General features: G+C 36.4%; 1 protein-coding gene across 8 annotated transcripts in view; it reads left to right on the top strand.

Moving 5' to 3' along the window:
* BDP1 (B double prime 1, subunit of RNA polymerase III transcription initiation factor IIIB) overlaps nt 1–19,269 on the top strand; it is a 99,080-nt gene that overhangs the window by 26,579 nt on the left and 53,232 nt on the right. For all 8 annotated transcript variants that reach the window (XM_058730160.1, XM_058730139.1, XM_058730156.1 and 5 more), the window contains 8 exons: nt 1,968–2,252; nt 2,602–2,749; nt 8,044–8,202; nt 12,119–12,278; nt 14,016–14,107; nt 14,993–15,197; nt 15,959–16,071; nt 17,455–18,967. In XM_058730160.1, the coding sequence (XP_058586143.1) occupies nt 1,968–2,252; nt 2,602–2,749; nt 8,044–8,202; nt 12,119–12,278; nt 14,016–14,107; nt 14,993–15,197; nt 15,959–16,071; nt 17,455–18,967 (2,675 nt within the window). The remainder of the gene's footprint in view (nt 1–1,967; nt 2,253–2,601; nt 2,750–8,043; nt 8,203–12,118; nt 12,279–14,015; nt 14,108–14,992; nt 15,198–15,958; nt 16,072–17,454; nt 18,968–19,269) is intronic.

Raw genomic sequence — 19,269 nt, 5'->3', positions numbered from 1 at the left:
CTTTCTTGTTAGAAACTGAGGGTCCAAGGTTTTTATTGGAGGCTAGCAATGTAGACACCTTCTGCCTGGCACATATCAGAATTTGGAACTCCCAAAATGAAAGCAGTTGTTCAGCATAAACCATATTGTTGCTACAGACATTTTAGGCATACCGATTCACTTTTGTCAGGCTGGTGTGAATTCTCCCCAAACCTATGTTTCCAGACACAGCCTAAGGGTCAACATTTTAATCAGGCCTTTCAAGGGATGGCTGTGAGGCCTGCTTGCTGCATTAATTGTCTTCTGCACAGAGCAGTCCAGCATTTCTTTTCTTGGAGGATGATGTCTCTATCTTTTTAAAAATAGTGTTGGTAAGGGGCGCCTGGGTGGCTCAGTCGGTTAAGCGTCCGACTTCGGCTCAGGTCACGATCTCGTGGTCCGTGAGTTCGAGCCCCGCGTCGGGCTCTGGGCTGATGGCTCAGAGCCTGGAGCCTGCTTCCGATTCTGTGTCTCCCTCCCTCTCTGCTCCTCCCCCGTTCATGCTCTGTCTCTCTCTGTCTCAAAAATAAATAAAAAACATTAAAAAAAAAATTAAAAAAAAAATAGTGTTGGTAACTATAAAATTATTACATTTTTTAGTGTTTTTTTTTTTTTTTTAACTTTTATGGCCCTGGGAAATTAAAATAGATATATTAACATGATTATTATGTTATAGGTCATATCATAAATAACATGTTGTGTTTTATTTAATGTGAGAACTTTTTATAGTTTTTTTATAACAAGTCTCAGAATTTAAAAATTGCTGATTATTATTCTGTTAGGAAATCCAGTGTTCTCAGTTGTAAATTCTTATTTTGATTTTTTTTTTTAACAAATTAAATGATGTTAATTTTATTATTTTTTAAGATTAGGGTTTTTTTTGTTTTTAAGACTAGATACTTTTAGAGATGTCTTGATCAACAGTTGTTGTGAAGTTTGCTTTTGGTTGATGTCTCCATGGTGATTTGTCATTTCTTTTTTTAAATTTTACATATTTTTATCTTTTGATGCAATTGACTAATAATATGTCTTCATTAAAAGGGTATTTTAAAAATTGTTTAAAATTGTTTAAAATATTGTTTGAAAATATTTTTTGTTTGTTTTTTTTTTTTGAGAGAGAGAGAATCTTAAGCAGGGTCCCTGTTCAGCGGTGAGGCTGAAGCAGGGCTTGATCCCACAACCCGGGATCATGACCTGAGCTGAAATCAAGAGTTGTATACTTATGGGGTGCCTGGGTGGCGCAGTCGGTTAAGCGTCCGACTTCAGCCAGGTCACGATCTTGCGGTCTGTGAGTTCGAGCCCCGCGTCGGGCTCTGGGCTGATGGCTCGGAGCCTGTTTCTGATCTGTGTCTCCCTCTCTCTCTCTGACCCTCCCCCGCTCATGCTCTGTCTCTCTCTGTCCCAAAAATAAATAAAAAACGTTGAAAAAAAAAAAATTAAAAAAAAAAAAGAGTTGTATACTTACCCAACCAAGCTACCCAGATGCCCCTAAAAATATTTGTTAGAAAGGGTTGTTCATTGAAAAACAAATAATACAGAAAATGGTGAATTCTCTTTCCTACCCTGCCTTCAAATCAAATTGTCCAGATTTTCTAGGGATAACTGTTAGTAAACACTTCTATTGAAGTATATGTGTGTCTTAGAGGATATGTAATTGTTTTTGCTTAATAAAAATGAGATCATAATCTCTATGTTCTCTGCAACTTGAGTTTTTTGTGCAAAAATACCTTTTGAAATCTTTTACATTACTACTTACAAGCCTACCTCATTATTATTTGTTCTGTGGATTTTTATACCATAAACGTGTTACAGCTTCTTTAGTCCCAATTGGGTATTTTAGGTTGTCTTCAAAGTTTTGCCCACATATCCCTGAGTATTTATCTTCTTCATCTTTAAGATTTTTCTGTAGGTTATTTATATGTTTATAACAGTATCTTTTATTTTCAAAGCAAAAAAAGTTGCCAGTGAAGGAGGAAATGATGATCCAGATGAGTCTCTGAGCAGCAAAATTTCAGATACAGAACAGTCTCAAAAGGATGCTCAAACGGGTGAAGAAGAACAACAGTCTCAGACTTTATCAGAACAGGATTCAGAACAGATTGCATTAGAAACAGACCTAAATCAAAAGAAAAGAAGAAGAAAGAATCAGGATGAAACTGCTAAACAGGAAGTAAAGAATCTTTCAGGAAATGCCACTGTTCAGTTAGATCATTCTAAAGGTGAAAAATACATAAGTAAGTTTCTTACATGTATTGATAGTCCCTATATAACTTGAGAAGAGATGTACTGTCATGATGTATGTAATTTAAATACTTCTCCTGAGTAGCAGCAATTAATAACGCTTAAATTTTACAAACTGCCCAGGAAATTTGGGCTGATCTATAAAACACAGTTAAAATTTATACAGTTGTGAGTTGACTAAATTTTCATAAATGTTCTAAAATTAAGATGTCTGCCTTGGATATTGGAAATTGTGGAATGGATTAATGATTTGTAGGAATAGACTGTTTTATGTAAATTCCTGTGTGCTTTAAAAAGTGGATGTTTTCGTTTTTTAGAATAACATGCATTTTGTATTCATAGATAACAGTCCGTCTTTAAGGCCTGAGATGAATGAAGATGAAGGCAATAAGGAACAGAAACTTTCTTGCATACAAAATATAGATGACATTGTGGATTTATCCTCCAGTGAAAAAATTGAGAAAAGAACTGATCCTATCCTTTTATCGAGGTATTCTCTATACCTTTACTGACTTTATCTACATCTTCTGTTAGTTACTGAATGGGGAGTGTGACATTTCCAGCTGTAATTATGAATTTGCCTATTGTTCTTCTGAGTTCTATTTGTTTTCATGACTTTTGAAGCTCTCTTATTAGGTGCGTACATATCTAGGATTGTTGTATCTTCTTGGTGAAATTACCCTTTATCATTTGTGGATATCATTCTGATACTGCTCTTTGTTCTGAAGCTTAACTTTGCTACAGCTGGCTTTTGGTTAGTGTTTGCATGGGCTTATCATTTTTTATAAAGATTTTCTCTTTATTTTTGGTTTTTAGCAGTTTGAATATGTATATCCTGCTGAGTTTGTTTTTTTTAAATGTGGTAAAAAGCATGTGAGATGTGCTGTCCTAACAATTTGATAATTTTTTTTTAGTGTCATTCATTTTTGAGAGAGAAAGACAGAGTGTGAGTGGGGGAGGGGCAGAGAGGGAGACAGGGAATCCGAAGCAGGCATTAATCAGGCTCTGAGCTGTCAGCACAGAACCTGACACGGGGCTGGAACCCACAAACTGTGAGATCATGACCTGAGCCAAAGTCAGACGCTTAAGTGACTGAGCCACCCAGGTGCCCTGGTCCTAACAAGTTTTTAAATTGCGTAGTAGAGTATTATAAACTATTAGCAAGGTGTTGGACATAAGATTTCTAGACCTTTTCATCTTGTATGACAGATACATTCTATAAATTGAGTAACAACTCTGCTTCTATTTTAACCCCAGTCCCTGGCTGCCATCCTTCTACTTTCTGTTTCTGTGAGTTTGGTTTGTTTAGATACATCATATAAGTGGAATCATACAGTATTTGTCTTTCTGCGACTGGCATATTTCACCTTGCATATTGTTTTGAAGTTTCACCTGTGTTGCAGCATGTGACACTATTTCCTTCTTTCTTTGTGGCCAAATAATATTCCATTGTACGTATATATCACATTTTCCTGTTTCACTTCTCTCTCCATGACCATTTAGATTGTCTCCATCTCTTGGCTGTTTTATTATTTTCTTAATAAGTTATATTGCTTTTGTTTATGTTTTTTTGAGAGAGAGAAAGCATGCACATGTACAGGGGAGGGCCAGAGGGAGGAGAGAATCTTAAGCAGGCTCCACCCTCAGTGTGTAGCCTAACACAAGGCTCAGTCTCATGACCATGAGATCATGACCTGAGTGGAAATCAGGAGTTGGACACTTAACCCACTGAGCCACCCAGGAGCCCCTCTGTGCTATTTGATTTGATTTGATTTTTTATTAAAAAAATTTGTTTTTAATGTTTATTCTTTTTGAGAGACAGAGACAGAGCATGAGTGGGGAGGGGGCAGAGAGAGGGAGACACAGAATCCGAAACAGGCTCCAGACTCTGAGCTGTCAGCACAGAGCTCGACGTGGGGCTCGAACTCACAAACTGCGAGATCCTGACCTGAGCCGAAGTCAGACGTTCAACCAACTGAACCACCCAGGCGCGCCCCTCTTTGCTATTTTAAATAGTGCTATGATAAATTTGGGAATGCAGATATCTCTTTGAACTCCTGTTTTAATTTCTTCTAGATGTATACCCAGAAGAGGGATTGCTGAATCATAGGATAGTTCTATTTAAAAATTTTTTTTAAGATTTTATTTTCTTTAAAATAGTGTCTACCCCCAATGTGGGGCTCAAACTCACAACCAGGAGATCAAGAATCACATGCTCTACTGACTGAGGTAGCCAGGTGGCCCTGTATGTTTAATTTTTTTGAGGAGCCTTAACACTGTTGTTCATAGTGGCTGTGCTATTTTACATTCCCGCCAGCAGTACACAAACATACCAGTTTTCTGTAAACTGGTTTTCCTTACCAACACTTGTTATTTTGTGTTTTCTTTATTTGTGTTTGATAATGGTTGTTCAGACATTTGAGGTGATACCTCATTGTGGGTTTGATTTGCATTTCCATGATTAGTGATGTTGAAGATATTTACATATACCTGTTGGCCTTTTGTATGGCTTTGAAAAAATTCTATTCAGTCCTTTTTCATATTTTTTAACTAGGTTATTTTCTTTGAATTATAGGGATTTAACGTTTTTTTTTTAATGTTTATTTTGAGAGAGAGAGTGTGTTCTTGTGCGCACATAAGCTGGAGAGGAGCAGAGAGAGAGAGGGAGAATCCCAAGCAGTCTCCACGCTGTCAGTGTGGAGCCTGATGTGGGGCTATATCTCATGATGGTGAGATCATGACCCAAGTGGAAATCAAGAGTCAAATGCTCAACTGACTGAGCCACCCAGGCACTTCTAAGCATTCATTTTATATTTTGGGTATTAAACTAACAGATAAATGGTTTGCAAATATTTTCTCCCATTCCACAGGTTGTCTTTTGACTTAGTTGATGATTTCCTTTGTTGTGCTCAAGGTATTTAGTTTCATGTTGTTCCACTTGTCTGTCTGTGGTAGTTTGTTCATACTATTCGGAAGGTTAATACTTTGTTTGAAGCTGAGTCATGGCTCTTGGGTCCTTAATTTTCTAGGTGACAGACATCTAAATTATGGTTTCTGAGACACAACTTAATTTCATAAACTACACACAAAAAATACTGATGCCTTTTAGAGGCCAAACAACCCTGTAATGACTGTTAAGATCCTAACTGGTTTTGTAAAACAGTGAGCTGATTCTAAAATTATTATATACACAAGATTGAACGGTCATGAGTGGTAAAGACAATTTGAAAAACAACAATTCTGGAGAGGAAATATATGAATACTTTAAAGCTAGAATAATTATCCTGATGATGAGTGATGTTGAGCATCTTTTCATGTGTCTGTTGGCCTCCTGGATGTCTTCTTTGGAAAAGTATCTATTCATGTCTTCAATACATTTCTTTACTGGGTTGTTTTTCAGATAAGTTTGGTAAGTTCTTTATACATTTTGGATACTAACCCTTTATCTGATAGGTCATTTGTACATATCTTCTCCCATTCTGTTGGTTGCCTTTTAGTTTTGTTGATTGTTTCCTTTGCAGTGCAGAAACTTTTTATCTTGATGAGGTCCCAATAGTTCATTCTTGCTTTATTTCCCTTGCCTTTGGAGATATGTCGAGCAAGAAATGGCTGCATCTGAGGTCAAAGATGTTGTTGCCCGTTTTCTCCTGTAGGGTTTTGATGATTTCCTGTCTCACATTTTAGCTCTTTTATCCATTTTGAGTTTATTTTTTTGTATGGTTTAAGAAAGTGGTCTAGTTTCATTCTTCTGCATGTTGCTGTCCAGTTCTCCCAGCACCATTTGCTAAAGAGAGTGTCTTTTTACATTTGGATACTTTTTCCTGATTGATGAAAAGATTGTCGACATCACTCATCATTAGGGAAATACAAATCAAAACGACATTGAGATACCACCTCACACCAGTCAGAGTGGCTAAAATTAACAACTCAGGAGACACTAGATGTTGGCGAGGATGTGGAGAAACGGGAACCCTCTCGCACTGTTGGTGAGAATGCAAACTGATGCAGCCTTTCTGGAAAACAGTGTGGAGGTTCCTCAAAAAATTAAAAATAGAACTACCCTACAACCCAGCAATAGTACTACTACGAATTTATCCAAAGGATATAGGAGTGCTGATCCATAGGGACACCTGTACCCTAATGTTTATCAGAGCGCTCTCAACGATAGCCAAATTATGCAAAGAGGCCAAATGTCCATCACCTAATGAATGGATAAAGAAGATGTGGTTTATATATACAATGGAATACTACTTGGCAATGAAAAAGAATGAAATCCTGCCATTTGCAGCATTATGGCTGGAACTGGAGGGTATTATGCTAAGTGAAATAAGTCAGTCAGAGAAAAGACAGATACCATGTTTTCCCTCACGTGTGGAACTTGAGAAACTTAACAGAAGACCATGGGGGAAGGGAAGGGGAAAAAAATAGTTACAAACAGAGGGGGAGGGAGGCAAACCATTAGAGACTCTTAAATACACAGAACAAACTGAGGGTGGATGGGGGAGAGGTGAGGGAGAGAGGCAAATGGGTGATGGGCATTGAGGAGGGCACTTGTTGGGGAGGGCACTTGTTGGGATGAGCACTGGGTGTTGTATGTAATTGATGAATCACGGGAATCTATCCCCCAAACCAAGAGCACATTGTATACACTGTATGTTAGCCAACTTGACAATAAATTATGTTAAAAAAATAATAAAGCTAGAATAATTAAAACAGTGTGTTACTGGCACAGGGACAAATATACTCAGCAGAACTGAATGTAGTAGAGCTTGGGAAAAAAGATTTAGTAATCTGGTACATGGAAGAGGTAACATTAGAAATAAGTGGGTGGAAAAAAGAAATTAGTGGGTGAAGAGTGAATGAACTATATTATATTCATTAGATGGTGCTTGGGTGTAAAAAAGATAATATCCTTATTTCACCTTTGCTAACTTTCTGATAGATTAAAGGGTACATATATAAAACAAATCTTTAAAACTTTTAGAAGAAGGTGTCGGAAAATATCTTTGTGATAGCAAGGCTTTCTTAAGATATAAAAAGCAAAACTTTAAAAGATAAAATTGATAAATTTGACTGCAGTAAACTTAACTTTTTTTGACAAAGGTTTCATAAAGAAAGTGAAAGGCAAGCTGCTGTCGGGGAGGTTTTATGTATGTCTAACCAGAAAAGAATATATAAAGAGGTTTTGCTGATCAGTCGGGAAAAGACAAACACCCAGTAGAAAAAATGAGGGAAAAAATATCTGGCTAAATGCTTTATGTGTTGAAACTGGTTAGTACATGGCTATCATTTATGTTGTTAGTTCAAATATTTCATAATACGGTAGTCCTCTCTTTGCATAATGCAGTGTTAACTGCAGCTTATGCGTATTGGAGCTATGTCCTCGGATTACAGAACTTTTGGTTAGCAGGATACCATGCAAAGCAGAGCCTAAGTGTATAAAATTTTAACGAGAGAAAATTCCTCAATTTTACTATGATTTTACATACAGATTTGATTTGTCAACCCCATGTATGTAATTAAAACTTTTTAATTTTGTGACTTCTCAGGTGGTTTCCCAGGCCTGTTAATTTGCGGTTACTACTTTCTCTGAAGGTAGAGTTTTTAACAACATGGTACAAGAAGGATCATAGAAAAGCCGAAATATTTATATTGATAGTTCCAAACTATGAAGTATCATTTTCTAAAGTGGATTTATGTATTAAAAAAAATCTTTTAAGTAGCTATTATAAGACATGTATTACTAAAAATTTCTTTTCCCCTGATGTGTTTTCATTTGCTTAGTGGTCAACAAGATACCACGCCATTAGCAGCTGAGACTTCAGAATCAAGCCCTTCAGATTTGCCTTTATCAGAAGTTGAAATTAGCACACCAAGTGAGGTTAATAATGCTGAAAGTAGTTGTACAGAAGAAAGCAATGTTGACCTAAAAAATAAATCATTGTAAGTATTTTACGTGGTAAGATTTTAAAATTTAGTTTCAAAATTTCATGCGTTCTTATTTAAGAAATTATAATGTTTTCTTTAAGGATTAGAAAGGGACTGTAGACCATTTAATATATAATTGTACCATGGTCTAAGTGTGACATCAAGGCTTATCACTTTATGTTTCATTACAGAAAGATTCTCTTTTTTTTTTTAATTTATTTTTTATTTTGGATGTTTTTTATTTCTGAGAGAGAGAGGGTGAGTGAGGAAGGGGCAGAGAGAAGGAGATAGAGGATTCTAACCTGGCTTTGTGCTTACAGCAGTGAGCCCAAGGTGGGGCTCAAACTCACAAACTGAGATCATGACCTGAGCAGAAGTTGGACACTTAAATGACTGAGCCAATTAAACTTAACTTGGAACCCTACTCTTTGGTTTATTTCTTTAATTAGAGAAAGAGAGCATGAACGTGTGAGGGGCAGAGAGAGAATCCCAGCCAGGCTCTGCTCTGTTAGCACAGAACCTGATGCAGGGCTCGATTTCATGAACTCTGAGATCATGACCCCAGCTGAAATCAAGAGTTGGACACTTAAATGACTGAGCAACCCAGGCACCCCTCTTTGTTTTGTTTTGTTTTAAGGTTTATTTACTTTGGACAGAGAGAGAGAGAGCACAGAGCCTGTCAATGACCTCAGTCTCATGACTGTGAGATCAGTATCCGAATGGAATCAGGAGTCGGGTGCTTAACCTACTAAGCCAGCCAGGCACCCCAGAAAGATTGTCTTTCATATCTGATGTATAGTTATGAGGAGCTTTATGCAAAGTGGTGACTTAGGATGAAATTCTAAAATAATTTGAAAAGGCTAAACATTTGCTGTGATATACTACTTTTACTTGGTTTGAGTCATTTTCAAAGCAGTAGATTTTTGATATTGATGACTCTAAGGATATTATATTTCCTTGTATGAAAATAGTGACTGATAACTTCACTAAAAATGGAATAAAAGCACCAAAAGAATCTCCTTTTGAAGAGAGGTATCTTAAAAATTCAGACTTCCTTTTTGTGTTCTTCTAACCCTTCACATAGGCTTAAAAGCTATTTAGTTTATGAATTCTTATTTTCGGTAAAGCACAGTCACACTGAGAATTAAACTTTTTTTAAATAAAAATTTAGTCTTTGAAATAGCAAACTATTCTTTCTATGTCTGTTTTTTATTTATTTTGAGAGAGAGAAGGAGAGTGCTTGCAGGGGAGGAGCAGAGAGAGAGGGGAGAGAGAATCCTAAGCAGGCTCCATGCTCAGCGCAGAACCTGATGTGGGACTCCATCCCACAAACCATGAGATCATGACCTGAGTCAAAATCAAGAATCAGATGCTTAACTCACTGAGCCACCCAGGTCCCCTCTTCATTAGTTTTGAATGGCTGTGTAGTGTTTTGGTGTATAGATGAATTATAGTTTATATTATCAGAGCCCAGCTGATGGCTATATGGGTTGCTTTTTCAAATAACACCACAATGGTTAGGGGCACTGACCCCTGAGCAGTTGAAAATCCATGTAATAACTTTGACTCCCCAAAACTTAACTACTAATAGTCTACCGTTGCCTGGAAGCATGATAACATAAACGGTTGACCACACATATTTTGTGCATTATATGTATCGTATACTGTATTCTTACAATTTAAGGTAAGCTAGAGAAACAAAATGCTTTAAGAAAATCATAAGGACGAGGAGCACCCCTTGATTTCAGCTCAGGTCATGATCTCACCATTCGTGAGTTTGAGCCCCCTGTTGGATTCCATGCTCACAGTGTGGAGCCTGCTTGGGATTCTCTCTCTCTCGTTCTCTCTGCCCCTCTTCTGCTTGTGCTCCTACTCTCTCAATAAAATAAATAAACTTTAACGTGGTGCCTGGGTGAGTCAGTTGGTTGGGCGTCTGACTTCAGCTCAGGTCAAGATCTCGCTGTTGATGAGTTCGGACCCTGAGTCGGGCTCCACACTGACAGCTCAGATTCTGTGTCTCCCCCTCTCTCTGCCCCTCCCCTGCTTGGGCTCTGTCTCTCCCTCACTCAAAAATAAACACCAAAAAAAATATTTTTTTTTCAAATCATAAGGATGAGAAAATACATTTATTGTACTGTACTATATTTATTGAGTAAAATCTGTGTATATGTGGACTTGTACAGCTTAAACTTGTGTTGAAAGGTCAGTTGTATGTTTTTGTAGGGTGAATTGCTCAAAATGGATTCGCTTATTCTAATGTGTATGTGTCTGTGTATATACATGTACACACTTAGGATTTTGAGAGATACTTCCAAAATATTCTCTGTAGGAGTTAGACTAGTTTATATTCCCACCAACATTGTAAGAAATGTCTCCTTTTTCAGAAAATGGTGTTAAACTTGGGTTTTTGATGGTAATTTTGATATTATAAAATATCTTAGTATAGTATCTCCCCCCCACTCTTCCTTTTTTTGGCAGGGGTATGTAATTTGATTTCATTGTTTTTATTGAGTTTTTTATTTTAAAGTTTCCTAACCTAAGGAAAAGTCAAAAGAAGTAAACAATGAACGTGTATTTATAATTCCCCTTAGATTCTCTGATTCTTAATGTTAATTTGTGCTTGCTTGCACATGCATGCACACTCTACCTCCCCTCACCTTTAATTTGTAGTTTTCTTAAAACCTATTTTTATTTTTTCTTTTTTAAAACTTTATATAGTTTGTCCATTTTTTAATTTTAGTTTTTTATTTTTTAAATATTTATTTTGGGGGGAGCACAAGTGGAGGAGGGGCAGTGGGAGTATCATGGAGGATCCAAAGAGGGCTCTGCGCTGACCAACGAGCCCTATGTGGGGCTGGAACTCATAAACCGTGAGATCATGACCTGGGCTGAAGTCAGACACTCAGCCTACTGAGCCACTCAGGTGTCCCTGTCCGTTTTTAATAAGTTATTGATGATACTGTTTTGTGGGAGTTCGTTATATTTTAGGGAGATTAGTCTTATTGTATGATTTGTAAAACATGCTTTCTCGGTTGGTAGTTTGACTTTTGACTTAGCCATGTTTTGGCTATGTAGAAATTTTTTGATTTTTATGTTGTCAAATTTCTCAAATTTTTTTTTCTTTTGTAGCTCCTGAATTTTTAGTTAAATTTTATAAAGGCTTACCCCACCTCACAGTTATAAAGAATTCATCTGTGTTTTCTGTATGACTTTATTTAATTCTGATCCATTTGGAATATATTATGAGTACAGTGCAAGGAGTGGAGCTAATTTTATTTTAGTCCCCAGTGTTAGTTTTGCCATCACCATTACTTTGATATTATTTCTTCTTCTTCTTTTTGTTTTTTTTTTGAGAGAGACTAGACTCAAGTGAGTGAGGGTCAGAGAGAGAGGGAGTGAGAGAATCCCATGAGGGGCAGAGAGAGAGAGAGAGAGAAGCAAGGCTCACCCGATGTGGGGTTGAACTCAAAAATTGTGAGATCATGACTGGAACCCAAGTGAGAGGCTTATCTGACCGAGACACCCAGGTGCCCCACTTTGATATTATTTCTGACAATATGTTATTCTGTATTTCATCTTCACTATTTTGAAAAGCTACCTTTATTATATTCTATCAAGTGTTTTGGAGTCACTTCTCAATTTTCTTTTGTGTTTCATTTATCTGTTTATTTACATGTCAGTACCAGTGTTTTAATTATTGATGCTATAGAGTTTGTTTTTAACATCTGGTAGAATATGTTAGTTACCTCCTCATTGCTCTTCTTTTTCAGTCTTCTTTGCTACTCTTATTGTAATTTAGTTTAAAGGTCTTCTTTTTTGGCTCTGAGTGGATTTTTAAAGAATTTTTCAGAATTTTATTTGACTGGGCCTGCACATTGGTATAATTTAAATAATGTTCATTTTTTTTAAACATAAAAACTACATTTTTTAGGGAAACTGATCAATCAGGAAGTGTTAAACTGATGGCAAGAAGACAACTGCAGAGACCTAAACCCAATTTGTCAAGGGCAGTTGGGAAGAAATCTGTTCTTTCACAAGGTAAAACAGATGGAGAGAGCAAGAGTTTACATGCCGAAACTTCAGTGGAAAAGGTATGGAATAAGAGACTTCATGGAAATTAAAATTGTGAAAATTCTCCCAGACTGGGAAAAAATTTGTTTTGGTTTATAATGACACAGTAATGTGACTGATACTAGAACGAAGTTACAAAGACTTACACATTAATATTCAATGTGTCTTCCTAGTCTCCTGTTAATGCATTTTCTTTAGAAGCTAGGGCATATCATTTTCAAACATCCTCAGTAGTGACAAATCTGTTTTTTGTTTACATAAGATTTTTATTAAAAATATTTTTTAAACAGTTCTATATAAAATTATATCCACAACCCTTTCTCCACAGACATATTCCTGTCTTTCACATACTTTGTTTCTTTTATATATATAAACATTTCTGTAGTTTATTTTTTTAAGTTTTTTTTAAAGTTTGATTTATGTATTTTGAGAGAGATGGAGACCTTGTGAGTGGGGGAGGGGCAGAGAGAGAGGGAGAATCCTTATCAAACAGGCTATGCACTGTCAGCGCAGAGCCTGTTGCAGTGCTTGAACTCAAGAAACTGAGATCATGACCTGAGCTGAAATTAAGAGTCAGACGCCAACCGACTGAGCCACCCAGGTGACCCATAAATAGGACTCTTTTAAGGAAATAGAGTATAGTTTTCTAGAGGAGGTGGGATTCGTGGGTCAAAGTATTTTAAATATTTCTTGGCTTTTGTCAGATGACAGTAAAAAAAAAAAAGTCTGTTTACATTGCTCCAAGCATTAAATGCATGTTCCTTTTCCCCTATATCCCTGCCAGCGTTATATTGTCATAAATTTTTTATTTTTGCTAAAATACATTTTAAAATGTCAGCTTTTTTCCTTGTCATATGAAATCTTCTTTATTATACTTTTTATAATACAGTTATGTTATTATCTTTTAAAATTTGAGAAAAGTGGGAAAAACAGATTGATGTAAAAATTAAAACAAATTACTTGTGATTTCATTATCCAGATGGAACTAACCTTTTAGCATACATCTTTCCAGCTTTTTTTTCCTTCCTTCCTTCCTTCTTTCCTTCCCTCCAAGAGCATGCGTGCGCATGCACATGTATGACAGGGGAGGGTCAGAGAGAGGGGGAGAAAGAGAATCCCAAGCAGGCTCCATGCTATCAGTGCAGAGCCTAACACAAGGTTCGGTCCCACGGACTATGAGATCATGACCTGAAGTGAAATCGAGTTGGATGCTTAAAAGACTGAGCCACTCAGGCACCCTGTGTTTTAGTATTAATTGTTTTTTTATCCTTTGGTACCTAACATTTCATAAATGTTTTTTCATATTATTATGTTTTGAAGATACAGTCTTTAGTGACTTCGTCATTTTCTGTCAATGGGTACACCTGAATTTATTTAACCATTTACTCATCATTGGATTTTTTGCCTGTTCACGTTATTTAGCATTTTATATAATGCTCTTGTGCAAATTCTTGGAGTTTGTTTAAATATTTTCTTTATAGAGTCTTAGAAATGGTATTACTGAGTCAAAGACCATGAATATTTTTAAGGCTTTTGATTTCATATTGGGGAAGGGCTTTCCAGAAAGGATGTACCAATTTTTGTTTCTGCCAGTAATATATGGAAATATGTTTTATAATATAGCTGTATCTATCATTTTTAAAACTCTTATAGTTAGAAGAACAAAAAATGATATTTCACTGTTTTAATTTCCATTTATTACAATGTTTGGACTTTTTTTATGTTGTCAATAAAATGTAAAAAAATTGAATTCATAGAATCAAATGGAAAAGGATAAAGTGAATACATCTGACATTGCTGGAATGGAATATACAGAGAAAGTGAACCCAGAAACTGAGACTGTGTCTAAGTAAGTATTTAGAAAGTAGAATAAAAGTAGTAGCTTGTAGGAATGACTGTAATAACATCTGTACTGGATGATGTCTGAATTTTGTTTTCATTCAGAATACTTAAGTCTTTTTTTAACTATAGGTGTGTTGAAACATTTTCATCATGTTCCTTATGCTACTGGAGAAATAAATTATAAGGATCCACTGAGTTACGACTTACATTTCTTCCTCAACTTATTAACAAGATTTTAACAAAGCCTTGTTAGATGAATTAATGGTTAAAAGATACATGTTTCTGGATAATTTTATTTATAGCAGGAGGTTTCAAAAGGGAATATTTAACTTGGAATGCAGATTCAGAGTAGGCCCTGCTCAAATATGCATCTGAAGTATTATAGTGTGGACTGTACATTTATTCCATAATCTATGTCCAGTGCCCTGGAAGTGTACATTACATACAAACTAGTATTTTTATCTATTTATTTAATTTTTGAGAGAAAGTGCACATATGTGTGTGTGCAAACTGACAAGGGCCAGAGAGAGGGAGAGAATCCCAAGCAGGCTTTGCACTGTTAGTGCAGAGCTGATGTGGGGCTCCATCCTACAAACTCTGAGATCCAAGACCTGAGCTGAAATCAAGAGTCAAACACAAACCGACTGAGCCATCCAGGTGCCCCTGCGAATTAGTATTCTTAGTGGGGAATGGTATTACATGTCTGTTAGGGACAGATTTTTCCAGTTTTGTGAGGGTATGTTTTTTATAGTCAGGCTTCCAATATTATGTCTGTTCTAAAGGATACTTGTAATTTTATATTCCAAACAGTTTACTTATTCATACATGGGAGAGGGGAATACTGCAAACAAATATGTGACTTCAGGATGACCATAATTTTATTCTTTTGTAGTTGTTCTAGTTTGAGTGAAAAAATTGGTGTTCAGGACGACGATCAAACAAAGGCTTTAAGACCAGCACGACTAACGAGGGGCCGACTGCAAAGGCCAAAGCCAAATATAGTTAAAGCTGCTGAAAGAAAAGAAATTCTTACATCACAGGAAAAAATTGGGGCCAATGTAAAAAAGAATGAAAGTGAATCCTGTATTGCTAGAGATGTAAGTACTCTGATTCTGTGCAGTTTTTTTGTTAAACAAGTATTTAAGTCCCCTTTTACCCCCCTTCCCTTAACCTGTAAGACTGTACAGTTCTGTACATTGTTTACAAATTTAAAGCCAAAATCTCAGAGCTAGTAGCCTTGTTACTTGTAATGCCATTGAACTCTCTGCAATCCATATTTTGTGCATTTACATAATGGAGCATGTTTAACTTGTACCTCATCACTCACATATTTGAATTACACTTCCTTTTTGAAAATATGACAAGGTATATGACTTTTAACTCTGACTTAAACAGAGTAAAATGGTAAAAGCTTCCTACTAAAATATAATTCCAACAACTAAAGATTATTTTTGAGTTATTTATACAATAACTAGTCTTTGTGTTAAGAGTAAGAGTTAAGATCCTAGTCTGAGGTTTGAATTTGTTTTGTTATAAATTTCAAGGTCTATACTGTAATAATAGTAATCAGAACACAGATCCCAGGGAGTAATTCTAACAGATGAGACTGAAGTGCAGTAACTTGCTTTCTAATTAGGAGGAAAAGAATGGGGGCTTTGAGATGAGCTAGAAGGTATATAGCTTATGAAATTTTTTAAGGTCTCTAAAGAGAAAACGTTAAAAAATGTCCCTTGAATATCATTTTATAATTTTGAAATATTTACCATTTTCCTTGGTCTCAAATCAGGCAAAATTTTCAGTGCAGTTTTTTATAGATGGATGTTTCATTGTGAACCCTTAAAAATGTTTTGTTATTAAGAGTCCTGAACAGGTAGAAGATCAGTCATGTAAAAATTTTGAGTTTGAAGACATCACGTCACAATCTGAGAAAGAAGATAATTTTTTTCAAATGAATGTTAGTGAGTGTCTAAGGTAAGTATCCTCTTATTGGTTATGTAATGTTTGAATTTTTTTGTTAAGTTTTAGAAATGTTTAATCGGTTTTTTAAAACAAAAGCAAATGAGACTGATTTGTAATCTGTGTATCAAATTGCTTAATATTTACAAATATAACCTCACTTTTCAGGGCAATTCATGTCATAGTTTTCATGTCAGTTTCTCAGTTATTGGTGACTTGATGTGTTGCTTACTCATAAATTAGACCTTGAGTTAACATGATTGGCAGTATCACTTAACATGCATATTAGATTAAATATCTATATCCAAATATGAAATACAACTTATTTTCTTATATTTGTTTCTTTGGAATTAGATCCACATATGGCCTTTGTTTAAGATTCACGTAAATTTTATGTAAAACCCATGTGTAGAAACCTGTACTTGTAGCCACTGCTCTCTTATATTTTTTCTTTCCCCTCTGGAACATACCCAGCAAAATCGATGGAATTGCTAGTATACTTTAGAAATTGTTTTCCCTTTGGAAATATTCAGTGTACACAAAAGTAGCAAGAGGGGCGCCTGGGTGGCGCAGTCGGTTAAGCGTCCGACTTCAGCCAGGTCACGATCTCGCGGTCCGTGAGTTCGAGCCCCGCGTCAGGCTCTGGGCTGATGGCTCGGAGCCTGGAGCCTGTTTCCGATTCTGTGTCTCCCTCTCTCTCTGCCCCTCCCCCGTTCATGCTCTGTCTCTCTCTGTCCCAAAAATAAATAAAAAATGTTGAAAAAAAAAAAAATTAAAAAAAAAGTAGCAAGAACAGATTAATGGACTCCTGTGTACCTACTGTCTGGTTTCAACTATTACTAGCATTTTAGCAATCTGTATGTTTAAAGTTTGGCTTTTCCTAATACTTTCTTGTTCACATGATACTTGCATGTGGCTTTTTGAGATGCTGGTCAAATCTGGCCATGGAAATGTGCTGCTTAACTCTTACGGCAAGGCATATGTCTGTGTAAAGGGTAGTAGGGGCAAAGAGGTAGGAGTAGCAGACACCAATTGGCCTAGCTCCAATGTAGGGAACTAGAGACTTTTTCTGGATGATGTAGATGACAATTAGAAGGAGACTGTTCAGAGCCAGTTGGCTGCTAATCTAATTGACCTTATCGATAGATTTCTCTTTATACATGTCTCTATGTGAGTAGATATATTTATTTTAAAAGTTTACAATTTCAAAACATGGGTTTTTCCCCCCTCTTCTTTAATTTTTTAAGTTTTACCCAGAGATTCTTGAGGCTTCCTTCATATTTTACTTTTTTATTTGAGAATTCATGGTGTTTCAGTAGTAGTTTCTCAACCATCCTCTCTTCAGGTGGCAGTATGGTTTAAAATTTGATTGTGTGTCCTCTTTTTTTTTTTTTAAAGTATTCAAGAGGATAATAAAGTCCCAGTTCTGAAAACTCGGTTACAGAAACCAAAGCCAAATATAGGAAGAGGAGCTAGAAGACGAGAAGTTTTCTCAAAGGAAGAGGTATCAGAGGAGATAGTTGCTTCGGGACAATTGACAGCAGCTTTGGGAGAAATTCAGAGAGTGGAAGAAACCTTACCAAGGGAGAAGATATCACTGGAGGCTAATAGTACTAAGGAAATGGAGTCACATTTTAAAAAAACTAGGAGAAGAGGTGTCTCTCCCATAGAGCAGATAGCAGAAACGATTGACAACACTGTGGAAATGGACACAGATTTGAAAGAAACTAGAGGAGAGATTTCCTCAAGGGAGAATATATCAGAGGTGTCTGATATCATTGAGGAAAGAGTGACAGATTTGAAAGAAACTGGAAGCGAGATTTCCTCAAGGGAGAATATATCAGAGGTGTCTGATGTCATTGAGGAAAGAGTGACAGATTTGAAAGAAACTGAAAGAGCAGTTTCCCCAAGGGAGAATGTATCAGAGATGCCTGATGTCACTGAGGAAAGAGTGACAGACTTGGAAGAAACTGGAAGAGAGGTTTCCCCAAGAGACACTATATCAGCGATGTCTGATGTCATTGAGGAAAGAGTCACAGACTTGGAAGAAACTGGAAGAGAGGTTTCTCCAAGGGAGAATATATCAGAGGTATCTGATGTCACTGAGAAAAGAGTGACAGATTTGAAAGAAACTGGAAGAGCGGTTTCCCCAAGAGACAGTATATCAGAGATGTCTGATGTCACTGAGGAAAGAGTGACAGATTTGGAAGAAACTGGAAGAGAAGTTTCCATAAGGGACATTATATCAGAGATATCTGATGTCACTGAGGAAAGAATGACAGATTTGGAAGAAACTGGAAGAAGAGAAATATCCTTACAGGAAGATGCCCCAGAGGAGGTCAGCACTACAGATGAAGTAGAAACAGGTTTGGAAGAAACTGGAAGAGAGATTTCTGTAAGGGAGAATATACAAGAGGTCATTGATGTCACTGAGGAGAGAGAGACATCTGTGGAAGAAACTGAAAGAAGAGAAATAGACACACAAGGAAAGGCCTTACAGGTCAAGACTCTAGGTGAAATGGAGACAGATTGGAAAGAAATTGGAAAAGAAACTTCCCTGAGGGCAAAGGTACCTGTGGAGATCAGTGCCTTAGAGGAGAGCGAGATTGATTTGGAAGAAACTGGAGAAAGAGAGCTTTCCCTGATGGAGAACGTATTAGGAAAGACAACTGCTATTGAAGAAACAGAGGCAGATATGAAACAAAGTGGACGAGGAATTTCCTTGAGGAATCCCAGCTCAGAGATTAGTGCTACTGAGGAAATGGTTGCAGATTTGGGAAAACCTAGAGAAATGGACATTTCCCTAAGGAAATATGAAGCAGAGGAGACCAGGACCTCAAGACAAATGGAGACAGACTTAATGCAGAGCAGTAGTGGTGGCTGCAGCACTGTGCCTTCACTAGATACCAAAGTATGTATTTTTCTGTTTTTGGGAAAAACTATTTTTGAGTACTTTTTAGAGAAAAATTATCAAAATAAAAACCGTGATTATTGCTCTTAAATCCTTCAAAATTTAAAATCTCTGAAAGCTTAAAGTCTTCCCTAGCCCTAAATTCTGTGTTTTAAGACCTTAAAGAAACTATATATCTTTTTAAAAAAATAATTCAAAAAGATTTAATTGTGGAGAAGTTACCATTCTTAATGTCAATTCGAAGTTACTTTTATTTATTTTTTATAAAAAAGTGTTTTTAAGGTAATTTATTTTGAGAGAAA

The sequence above is a fragment of the Neofelis nebulosa genome, chromosome 1 (genome assembly GCF_028018385.1).
Source record: "Neofelis nebulosa isolate mNeoNeb1 chromosome 1, mNeoNeb1.pri, whole genome shotgun sequence".
Taxonomy (NCBI): Eukaryota; Metazoa; Chordata; class Mammalia; order Carnivora; family Felidae; genus Neofelis; species Neofelis nebulosa.
Note: the sequence above shows the minus strand (reverse complement) of the source record. Positions and strands in the feature narration are given on the sequence as shown.